Genomic DNA, 11061 nt, shown 5'->3' with positions numbered 1-11061 from the left:
CACCGCGGCCCGGGGTGGACGCGGCCCTCGTGGGTCCGAAGTCGCGACCCGGCGGCTGGCAGTCGGGCCCCGGTGCTCGGGGGTCTCCGGGGCCGCCTCGGGGGAAACGGGTGGCGCCGCCCGCCCGCCGGGCAGCGCGCGCGGAAGGGGTTAAGGCACCTGGGCCGCCAGGGCCCCTCCCGGCCCCTCCTCCCGCTGCGGGAAAAGGAAAGTCACCAGCGGGGGCGCGGCCCGACCTCCGCCCGTCCCCGCGCGCGGCGCGCTCAGCTGCGACCCGCGCCCGCTCCGCCGCCGCCCCGGCCCGGGCCGCCATGTCTCTGGGGTGAGTAGGGGGCGGCGGGGCGCCCGGGCCCCCACCCCCCGCTTGAACCCCCAGGTGTGCGGCCACGGCGCGCGGGGCTGGGAAAGTGGCGCCGCGGGACGCGGACGCGGACCGGCCCTCGCCTCCCGGGCCTCAGTTTCCCGGGGACCCAGGGGACTCCTGCGCCGCGTGCGGAGATGCCCCCGGCGGGCGCGGCTCCGGGGACCGCAGGGCGGGGCGCTGTCCCCGGGGTCGCGGGGCCGAGAGGGGCGCCCCAACTCCCGGGGCCCGAGGGCCCCGGGATCTCCCTGGCCACGACCGGGCTCAGAGGCTCCCCCACCCCCGAGGGCCCCCCCGTGCCCTGGGGCCCCCGCCCAGGCTCCGCACGCCCCACGCGCCCCTGGCCAACCTCCCCGGCGGGAGCTCCGGCCCCGCCGGCCCCGCGGGGCTCCTAAAGGAGCGGGGCGGCGCAGGTGGAGCCGGCCAGCGGCCGCGGTGGGGGCCACCCCGCCGGACCTCCTGCTCCCACGCCTCCTGCTCAGGCTGCCGGGGCGGGGTCCGCTGGGACCCCCAGGGCCAGGGAAGCAGAGGGACCCGAGGTGACCCCGTCTTCCGCCACCTGCGTGCCCCAGGAAGCCATGCACCTCGCACCCGCCAGTGTTGAGATGGAGATACGGCCCACCCCCTCCAGGCGCCCGCACCGACCTCCCTGCAGGCTCTGTCTCCAGCACCCTGGCCCCCCGGAGCTCCCGCTTTTCTGACCCACCTTTACCCAGGTCCTCAGCCCCCACCCCCCGGACTCCTAGGAGAGATTCCTCCAGGCCACCTGGCTGCCCCCAGAGGCAGGTGTGAGAGGGCCTCAGGCCACACAGGCCCGGAGGGGCCCTGGAGAGGGTGGGAATGGGGTCCCCTTCCAGGGCTGGAGAGCTAGGGGGCCCCTCTCTCCCAGTGGGAGGTTAAGGGAGTGGGGCCCTGGTGGAGGAGGGAGGGGCGGTGGTCCTACGGTGGGGGGAGGCGGGGGATGCTCGATCCCTTTGCAGGCCTCCAGCTTCCACCAGGGCTTTCCTTTCTGTTGGATGGGGGGGTTGGGGAGAAGGGGGGGAGAAGGGGAGAGAAGGGGGCGCAGGCCCAGAATCCCCCGTGCCATTACGCTCCCAGACTGCAGAGAAGGTGCAGTCTCTGCCCCTCCCCAGGGCCCCCGTTCAAGTCACCTAATGACACCCCTGCCCACGGCTCCCAGGATTTGCACAGGAAAATGAAAACAAGCAGGGAGCTTGGTAGGGGTCTGGGGGGCGGCGGCGGGAGGAGCGCAGAGTTCTCCCGACTATACAGCACCACGTGCACTTTAGTTAGCCAGTCCTGGGCTGTTATTCCCGTTTGGGGGAAGAAGACATCAGGAATTCAGGAAGTTAAGTGGACACCCGGTTATTTATCTCAGAGTGGCCGAGCCGGATTTGCACCCAGGTAGCCCGACTCCATGGTGCCCGTGTGTAAGCTCTGGGCTGTGTGGCTGTCCCCGAGAGAGGCAAGGCGAGAGCTCAGGGCCCCCCGAGCCCCAGGGATCCACGTGCCCACCTGGGGCCACCCAGCCTCCAGGAGAGGGCCGCCGGGGAGTCCCAGGGGCTCCGGCCTTACCTCTGTCCTCTACGCCACCATGCCCTCCCCAGGAAGAAAACCCTGTACAAGAGTGTGTGTCTGTCCCTGGCCCTGCTGGTGGCCGTGACGGTGTTCCAGCGCAGCCTGACCCCCCGTCAGTTTCTGCCAGACTCCCTGCCGCCCACCCAGAGGCCACCGAAGGACCAGAAGCCAAGCGGACACCTCGTGGGCCCCAACAGCTTCTGGAAGGACCCGAGGGAGGTGGCCACCCCCACCCCCATGGCCTCGCGGGGGCCCCAGGTCTGGGATGTGACGACCAACAACTGCTCGGCCAATCTCAACCTGTCCCACGAGGCCTGGTTCCAGGCCCTGGAGCCGCACTTCCAGCAGTTTCTGCTCTATCGCCACTGCCGGTACTTCCCCATGCTGCTGAACCACCCCGAGAAGTGCCAGGGCGACGTCCACCTGCTGGTGGTGGTCAAGTCGGTCATCACGCAGCACGACCGCCGCGAGGCCATCCGCCAGACCTGGGGCCGCGAGGAGGCGGCGGGCGGTGGGCGCGGGGCCCTGCGCACCCTCTTCCTGCTGGGCACGTCCGCCAAGCGGGAGGAGCGCGCCCACTACCAGCAGCTGCTGACCTACGAGGACCGCCTCTACGGCGACATCCTGCAGTGGGACTTCCTCGACAGCTTCTTCAACCTGACCCTCAAGGAGATCCACTTCCTCAAGTGGCTGGACACCTACTGCCCGCACGTCCGCTTCGTCTTCAAGGGCGACGACGACGTCTTCGTCCACCCCACCAACCTGCTGGAGTTTCTGGCCGACCGGCGGCCGCAGGAGGACCTGTTGGTGGGCGACGTCCTGGAGCACGCCCGGCCCATCCGCAGGAAGGACAACAAGTACTACATCCCCGGGGCCCTGTACAGCAAGGCCAGCTACCCCCCGTACGCGGGCGGCGGCGGCTTCCTGATGGCCGGCGGCCTGGCCCGCCGCCTGCACCGCGCCTGCGGCACCCTGCAGCTCTACCCCATCGACGACGTCTTCCTGGGCATGTGCCTGGAGGTGCTGGGCGTGCGGCCCGTGGCCCACGAGGGCTTCAAGACGTTCGGCATCTCGCGGAACCGCCACAGCCGCATGAACAAGGAGCCCTGCTTCTTCCGCGCCATGCTGGTGGTGCACAAGCTGCTGCCGGCCGAGCTGCTGGCCATGTGGGGGCTGGTGCACGGCAACCTCACCTGCTCCCTCAAGCTGCAGGTGCTCTGACCCCCGGCCGGGGGGCCACAGCTCTCCAGCCCGCCCCCCCCGTGCCCCGCAGCCCCCCCCCCCGCAAGGAGCCGGCCCAGCCCTGTGTGCCCCGCGCCCCCACCCCGAGGATGGCGGGGTGCAGGTGGCCAGAGTGGGGCTCCCTGGGCAGACACTTCCTGGAAGGTGGCGTCGAGGCCCTGGAACGACGGGAAGAGCGCAGACTAGAGAAGGTTCTCCCAGAAGGAGAGACCCTCACCTGAACTGGCGGGGACCCTGGTGGCCCCTGAAGGAACCCTGTGCTCAGGTGTCTGGGCTAGGCCCGCCCCGCACAGCTCTGTGGCTGCCCTTTTGCCCAACAGAGAAGAGTGTCCTTTTCTGAATAGCCTCAGTCTCCCCGCAGGGCCCGTGCCCTTTCGGGAGGAGGGCAATCATGTGCAGGCTCACAGCACCCCTCCCCTAGGCTATGACCCTGGATCTCCCGGGAGACAGAGCTTAGAAGCCCCCCGCCCGCCCCCCACCCACGCCAGGTGCCCGGCTGCTCACGGGGCTCCCAGCTGCTTCCCTCCTGGCCGCCTCCCCCCGGCTCCGTCTGGACCCCCGCCCGGAAGGCGCAGCTGGCCACCGACTACCTCAGGGCTCCTCAGACCCTCTGGAGGGGCTCCAGCCCCTGGCCCACCCCCGGACGCTGGGCCACAGAGCCGCGCTCTGGCCCGCGCCGTCCTGGTGCTCCTGCCCCTGGCCCGGCTCCCGCTGCAGCCCCCTGGCTGGAAAGCGGCGGCGGCGGCCCTGGAAGCTGCATTCCTCTGTTACTGTGAAGTCCTGTGTGTGAAGAAGCTGGAGGAAGAGGGCTCCAGGCCGCAGCAGGTGGTGGCCCGCCTCCCTTCAGCACCCCCAGTGCCCCCGGGCCCTCATGCCCCCACCCCCGCCCCCCAGAGCCCTGCCCTTCCCGCACCCCGGCCTGGTTAGACCCCCACTCGCCCCTGGGAAGGGAACCGGGCTGCCCGGCCAGGCTCCACGGGGTGGGCACAGAAGGTGCACCGCCTACCTCAGGGTGAGTCCCCCGCGTAGAGTCTGAGGGGCCGTCTCTGTTTTCTCAATAAAGGGCCTTTGGGTTTCTCCTGGCGCGAAACTCCCTTGCCAGCTCCATGACACGGGCCAGAGACTGGAAGACTCGGCTTGCTCCTCGGGCTTGCCTGGTGACTTTGTAGGGAGCCTGTGGGCCACCTGAGAGGGGGCGAGCCACCAGCGTCCCCCAGAGGCCACAGGGCCCAGGGTCGAGAAAGAAGTCCCCTGGGGGAGGCGAGGGCAGGAGAGGCCCGTGTACCAAGAGCACCCCCTGGCCCCGCTGGGCCCCATCTGCGGAGCTAAGACCAGGGTTGACACTGAGGCCAGTGAGGGGCACGACAGTGGGTGGCATCGGGTGGGGGCATGCAAGGGCTGGGGGCTCCCACTCAGCCTCGAAAGGGAGACCCACAGAGGTGGGAAGGTGGTGGACCAGAAGCATTAACCAGTGGCCGGAGTCAGGCAGCAGGAGGTTCAGGGTGTGTCCCAGAGTGGGACAGATGTCCCCAGAAAGCACCCACTTCTTGATATCTACACAGGGCTTCTCCAGGCTAGTGGAGGGAAGGTCCTAAGAGAATGCAACATCTCGACTCTGGCACAGAGCAGGGTGGGGGGAGGTGTGGGACCAAAGGACCCAAAGGAGTCCGTGGTGGCCTGAGGGAAGGAGCAGGGCCAGCTCCTAGTTCCTGTCCCTGCGCCCTCCCACTTGTCCTTCGCTGCGTGATACGAGGTTTTATAAGCCCTTAAGAATTCCTGGGCAGCCACAGCAGAGCGGCAGGCCCTTGCCTGGGGTGACCGCCCTGCTCTCATGTCCCCGGCCGGTTTGCTCTGTGGAGTGGGGAGCTGGGGCCCCTTCCCAGAATCACAGTCCTTGAGAGAGAGCAGTAGAGGGTCACCCAGGAGACAGTAGGTGGCTGGAGCGCTAGGCCCATGCAGGGCTGGGGGAGGGGTGCAGGGGCCACAGTGGGCCGATGCCGGGACCAAAGGACGATGGGAAGGCCGGAGGAACAGCCGGAGGGGACGGAGAAGGTGGGTGCCCAGTGAAGCCGAGGAGCTCAGCAGGGCCAGAGCTGGGGTGTGGGAAGGGGGGCTGCCGGAAGGCGATGGGGCTGGATCCGGAGAGCAGGGGCTGATGGGGTGCGGGTGAGCAAAGGGAGGGAGCGGGGTGGGGGGCCAGCAGAGCTTCACGGTCCCTGCTTCCCTTCCTCCTGCTTGCACACTGGGGTGCCTCAGTGGACTGGGAGGCCTGAGTGGAAGCTGCACCCTCCCTGGGCCGGGGGGGCAGGCGCGCTGAGCCCTTAGTGCCCTGCCACCCTCGGCCTCTGCCCCAAGGGCCTTGCGCCCAAGCCCATGTCATTCCTCAGGGGCCCAGGGGGGGTTGTCAGCAGAAGCAAGGGAGGGAGCCCCCCTAAGTGGGAGGAGCACAGGGTGGGGAGAAGTCTCCCCGCCTCCCAGGCCCACCTTGAGGTTGGTGGAAGCAACAGAGGGACAGACAGACCAGGCCAGGGACACAGGCAAAAGCCCAACGTGCAAAGAAGCAGAGCTCCGGGAGGCGCAGCCAGCCGCGGGGTGTGGAGTGGTGGGAAGGGGTGCTCGCGGGTGCGGCCCTGGTGGGACAGCGGCCTCCGGGAGGCCAGCGGGCCCGGAGCGGACGCCTCTGCGGGCGTGGAGGAGCCCACCCTGCTCGCGAAGCCGGAAAGGAACGAGCAGATGGGAGTCGTGGGAACATGCCCTCACCCCATCTCCCACTTGGGGCAAGGCGAGGCGGCGGGTGCCAGGTCCTGTGGGCTGGGCAGCACCCCCCACTGCCGTCCCCGGGCATCGTAGCAAAAGGGCCCCTGGAAAGAAGAAGCTGTCGCCCAGGAGAGCCGCCACTTCACGGCGCATGCGTGTTACGCCTGGCCCACTTAACACTAGTCAGTGTGGCCTGCTTCCTTGACGCAGGGTACAAGCAGGGCTACATTTTCGTTTTTCTCATTGGTTGCTCCAGTCCTTTATATACCCTTATTGGCAAAAAAAAAAATCTATCATTACTTCTTGGAGCCCACTTGTTCCCAAATTGTCCAAGAACTTCACAGGCTTGCTTAGTCCAAAGGGTCTGGTCTCCAGCAAGCCCCAACAGCCATCGTCAGCCATTGCGTCTCTGTCCACACGGCGGCGCTGTTGAACCCTGGGCCTGCACAGCCCTGCAGCTTCCAAGCCACTACCTTTGTGGGTCGGGTAAGCCATTACTCGGGAGCAAAAGCGTCCTCCTAGTCCACCCTCCCCCCCAAAGAGAGCAGCCACTAGGTGTGCCGGGGCCAGACCCGCTGGAGGAACCCCACAAACCGGCTCGGACTCCCTTTTCTCCTGGTGAAGTAACTTGCCAGCCCTCAAGCCTTTCCTGAATGTCAATTTTACCCAGTCCCAGCCTGCCGTGGGGGGGCAGGTTAGGGCGTTGGTCTCAAGTTTTTTCCACCCTAAGGCCCTGGGCTTGGGATGCAAATTGGTTCACCTTCTCGCTGGCCACCCGCTCTGCATTCCAAGGGGCCTGGAGAAGGGACAGCCTTTGTCAGACCACAAAAGGGCGAGTTCCGCTCTCCCCCCAGGGCGGTGGGTGCCTCCTCGGCCACATTTACATAACTAAAGGAGACCACTGCAAAGGATCCTACCCCTAACAAAGAAAGCCTCAGTCCACCGAAGCTGAGACGGAGCAAGGAGGGAAGCTTCTGGAACTCTATTATACGCCACTTTCAAATGAAGAAATGGAGGCTCCCAGGAGAAGGATCACACAGATATAGTGTGACAGGGCATGATTTGAACTCCGTGCTGTGTCCCTGTGGGGGCATGCTCCCAGCCCCCGTACCTGCTGACTCCCCAGAGTTCCAACCTTCTTCTTTTCCTGCTCTCAGCGGTAACTTAACACGTATGTGTTGAGTTTTGCCCAAAAGCCCAAAGAGTAGAAAAATGTTATGTCCAATAAATGACTGGAAATTTGGTAATTTGGTGTTTGGCAGGGGCCCAGTGGCATTAGCACAGTAAGAAAATTTTAAAAATTTCCCGAGAGAGCTACTTAAAATGTATAGAGAGAAGTTTTGTGTTCCGTTGAAAAACTATGTATTGTCCACAGAACCCTGCGGCAGCCGCCTGTTTTTAAATTGCCAGTACTGATGGATATGCAAACTGTCTTGTCCCTTAGAGCTTTCTTTGACTTCTCTCTCCCCTGTGGAAAAAACAGTTTGCAATTCAATTCCTTTACTCCATTAAATTTGTGCTTCTGGATTTTTCCTTTTAACTGATTATAGCCATCTACCCTGTCTCCAGTATCCAATGAGTAAAATCAGTTCTTTAAAATGCATTTGTTTTTATATCTTTAAATCATGAATGGACTTTTTCCTAAAATTATCTTTTAACAATTGGACACAGATACATGATTGAGCAGAACGCAATGTTTTTTTAAACTATTTATTTAATGTTTTTTAATTAAAGTTAATAGATCACAGAAAACATAAGAGTTTCCCATATAACCCAATTTTTGAATTCATTTTTCTAACTCAAAACGTGACTATTCCGATAAATTCCGATAAGCTGACAACGACTCCGGGCCTTTCAAAGTTGACGCATCCTTCCGCAAGAGGCTCTGAACCCCCCCGCAGCCTTTAAAAATACTTTTGTCCGCGCCCCAACCCGGACGGGTTAAAGTCTAAAGTCCGGGAGCGGCCCCAGCCCTGCGGGTTGTAGCCTCCCGCAGGCGGTGCGGCCGCAGCCAGGCTGGAAGCGCAGGCCGGGGCTGGAAGCGCAGGCCCGGGCTGGGCTGCGCTCAGCGTGCGGCGCGGCGAGGGGCCTGGACCCCATCACCCCCGGCGCCACCGAGTCCGAGCGGAATGAGCGGAATTCCCGCCGCCGCCGTCCAGGCTGAGCACCTCCCGCCCTCCCCAGCCCCGGCTCTCCCTGCACGCGGGACCTTGCCCTCGCGGGGACAGAAAAGAGGCGCTGGGTGGGGGCGTGCGCCCGAGGCCGCCCGGCAAGGCCGCTTCGGGCTTCAGTGGGGGGCGCTCGCATTGCACAGTCGAGGAGTGGGGGTGAACCCCAAGTGTTTGGTGGGGCGCGGGATCCGCTGGGTCCGGGAAGGCCGGGGATCGCCGAGTCCGCACCCCGGGGCGAGGGCATTTTCACGCGGGACCCACGGGCAGGTCCTCCTCGGGTGCTGACGTGGGCGCGGGGGGTGCCGCGTGGCGGGGCTGGAGGCCTGGAGGAGCCCCCGGGGCCTGCGCGAGCCCAGGAGAGGGCAGGGGGCGCCCCCAGCTGGCCACGGTGGGACATCGTGACAAGGCGGGAGAGGCCGTGAGCTCTGGCGGGAATTCTGTGACGTTTGCATTACCTCCAGGCTTGTGCGCCTCGGAATACCGCAAGGTCCCGCACCAAACTGGTGAACAGGAGTGGGTAGTGGGATTCGAGGAGGTTTTTTCTTTTCCTTTCTCTGTGTGGAAGAGATTTTCTGTCCTGAGCACGTATCACCGAGGTGGGGCTTAGTGTTAGGAGAGAGAAGCAGGCTAAGATCGGAGCAGAAAGAAGGAATGCGGCTTGTTCTACAGGCCAAAGAGAAATGCAGTCCCTCCCTGGTTACAGAAATCGCCGAGACCTCCTGACCTGAGATCAGAAAGCAGGCCTTAGGTAAGAGGAAGCAGTATGCTGCTGTTGGAATTGTTTAATCTCCAGAGCTCTCGTAGATTAATACTACACAAATACCTTTTCCCGCATGAAAGCTAACATGTACAGCCAACATTGATTAGGATGTGTTTGGTGGTAAGTGACAGAATAATCAGCTCAGACCAAACCCCCAAGGGGATTTGCTGACTCAAAGGAGTGGAAGCCCAAGGGCAGCCGCCTCCAGGGTGACTCTGACTCCGTTTCTCACCCGGGACCGACGCACAAAGCGGTCGCCCGCTTGCCGAAGCGGTCTGGCTGGGAAGCGGTGGGTGAGATGGGTGCTCGGGCTCCCTGGCGGCAAAGGCCCCCCCACTGAGCACGGGGGGCCTGGAAACAGCTGGCCATGTCCGTGGTCACCTGCAGACAGTGGAAACCAGCTGCTGGGTGAAAGGCCAGGCTCGAGTCAGGCAGCCCAGCTCATCCACACCTCCCCTGTCAAAAACTTCCTTGCAAAAGTTTATGTCTTTTGAAGTTGTGTTGGCTGGACCCCCAAAAATTGAGAGTCACTTTCCACTGATAAGATATGCATCCTATAAAGAAAACACTGGAACCTCTGTGCTCATGAGGCACCCAGCGCGCACCAGCAGTGTCACCCCCTGCTCCCCGGAACCTGTGCGTGTGATGACACCCCACTCCCAGGCTCATAGGACAGTCCATGGCCCAGCTGACCTTGAGAGGGACCTTATCTGGGTGGGCCTGATCTGATCACATGAGCCTTTAAAAGCAGAGAGCCTTCTCTGGCTGGTGGACCCTGGAGGAGGCAGAGAGATTTGAAGCAGGAGGAGTTGATGCACCATTGCTGACTAGAAGATGGACAGGTAATGAGGCTGCCTCCTTAGAAGTTGAGAGCGGCCCCTGGCTGGCAGTCAGCAAGGAAATGGGGGGCTTTGGCACTATAATTGCAAGGAACTGAATTTTGCCTCTTCCAGGAATGAGTTTGGAATTGGACCCCAAGCTCTAGATGACTAGACAGTCAGTCAACACCTTGACTTCAGCCTGAGCCAAGAACCCAGCCACTCCATGCCCGACATCTCACCTCCAGAACTGTGACTGCATTAATAGAAACTCTTTTAAAATAAATAAATAAAAATATTTTTTAAAGCCCTGCAAATAAGGATGGGAATCCAAAGAGATTTTGCCAGAATCCCAAATGTAATGAGAGTCCTTACCATACTGCTATCCGCCTACTCCAGAGTTAATCGACAAAAATTAAAGAAGACAAAGACCAAACACTACTGAAGCCGGGGAAGTGCTGTATTCCTCTGAAGCAGGCTTGTAAGATAGGAAATCAATAGATGGATCTGGAACCTGGAGAGAAGTCCATGCATCATTTGGTACCCCCAAGGTGGCTGCTGGAATACCCCTGTGAGAAATCCAATTTGGATTGAGATTTCTTCCAGAAGTCAGGAAAAGCCCCAGATATTCTCCAGGGGCCTTATCATTGGGCCTTCCTGGGGGATTGATAGGTGGGGTAATCAATCAAAACAGCAAACAGCTGGGACTCCTCCCATGTCATTAGCAAAGGGGCAAATAATAATGGTTTAAAAAGCAAGCACAAAGCCTCGCTTGCTCTCTCTGCGCTCTCTCTTGCCTTTGCCCGGTCCTGGTGCCCGTTTGTGCCTTATTCTGCCTTCTTCGTTCCCACCTGGATCAATACATAAGTAATCCTGGGCATTTATAGTCTATAATGGGAAATTGTAGTCTGTAAATCAGCCTGCTCTATCACTTTCGGTCCCTTCCTTTCTAACCTGGGATCCATGATCTGTTATTTTTTCCCATTTCTCTTCCCTCCCTACCTTAATAAATTACTGGCCTGGGAAGTAGACATGGCTCAACTGATATAGCATCCATCTACCATATGGAGGGTTCAGGGTTCGTTCCCCAGGGCCTCCTACCCGCGTGGTGAGCTGGCCCATGCGCAGTGCTGTCACATGCAAGGAGTGCTGTGACATGCAGGGGCGCCCCTCTATAGAGGTACCCCATGCACAAGGAGTGTGCCCCGAAAGGAGAGCCACCCCACGTGAAAAAAAGCACAGCCTGCCCAGGAGTGTTGCCACACACACATGGAGAGCTGACGCAACAAGATGGTGCAACAAAAAGAGAGACCTAGTTTTCCAGTGCCGCCAGATAATGCAAGCAGACGCAGAAGAACACATAGCGAATGGACA

At 61.8% G+C, this 11061-nt stretch overlaps 1 protein-coding gene across 1 annotated transcript; it reads left to right on the top strand.

Annotated features, from left to right (window-relative positions):
- The first annotated feature begins 252 nt into the window (after nucleotides 1–252).
- On the top strand, nucleotides 253–4264 carry B3GNT7 (UDP-GlcNAc:betaGal beta-1,3-N-acetylglucosaminyltransferase 7). Its single transcript, XM_004447071.2, has 2 exons — nucleotides 253–322; nucleotides 1969–4264. The coding sequence occupies exons 1-2, from the start codon at nucleotides 312–314 to the stop codon at nucleotides 3158–3160; spliced, it is 1203 nt and encodes a 400-aa protein (XP_004447128.2). The 5' UTR covers nucleotides 253–311; the 3' UTR covers nucleotides 3161–4264.
- Nucleotides 4265–11061: the final 6797 nt, after the last annotated feature.

The sequence above is a fragment of the Dasypus novemcinctus genome, chromosome 7 (genome assembly GCF_030445035.2).
Source record: "Dasypus novemcinctus isolate mDasNov1 chromosome 7, mDasNov1.1.hap2, whole genome shotgun sequence".
Taxonomy (NCBI): Eukaryota; Metazoa; Chordata; class Mammalia; order Cingulata; family Dasypodidae; genus Dasypus; species Dasypus novemcinctus.
Note: the sequence above shows the minus strand (reverse complement) of the source record. Positions and strands in the feature narration are given on the sequence as shown.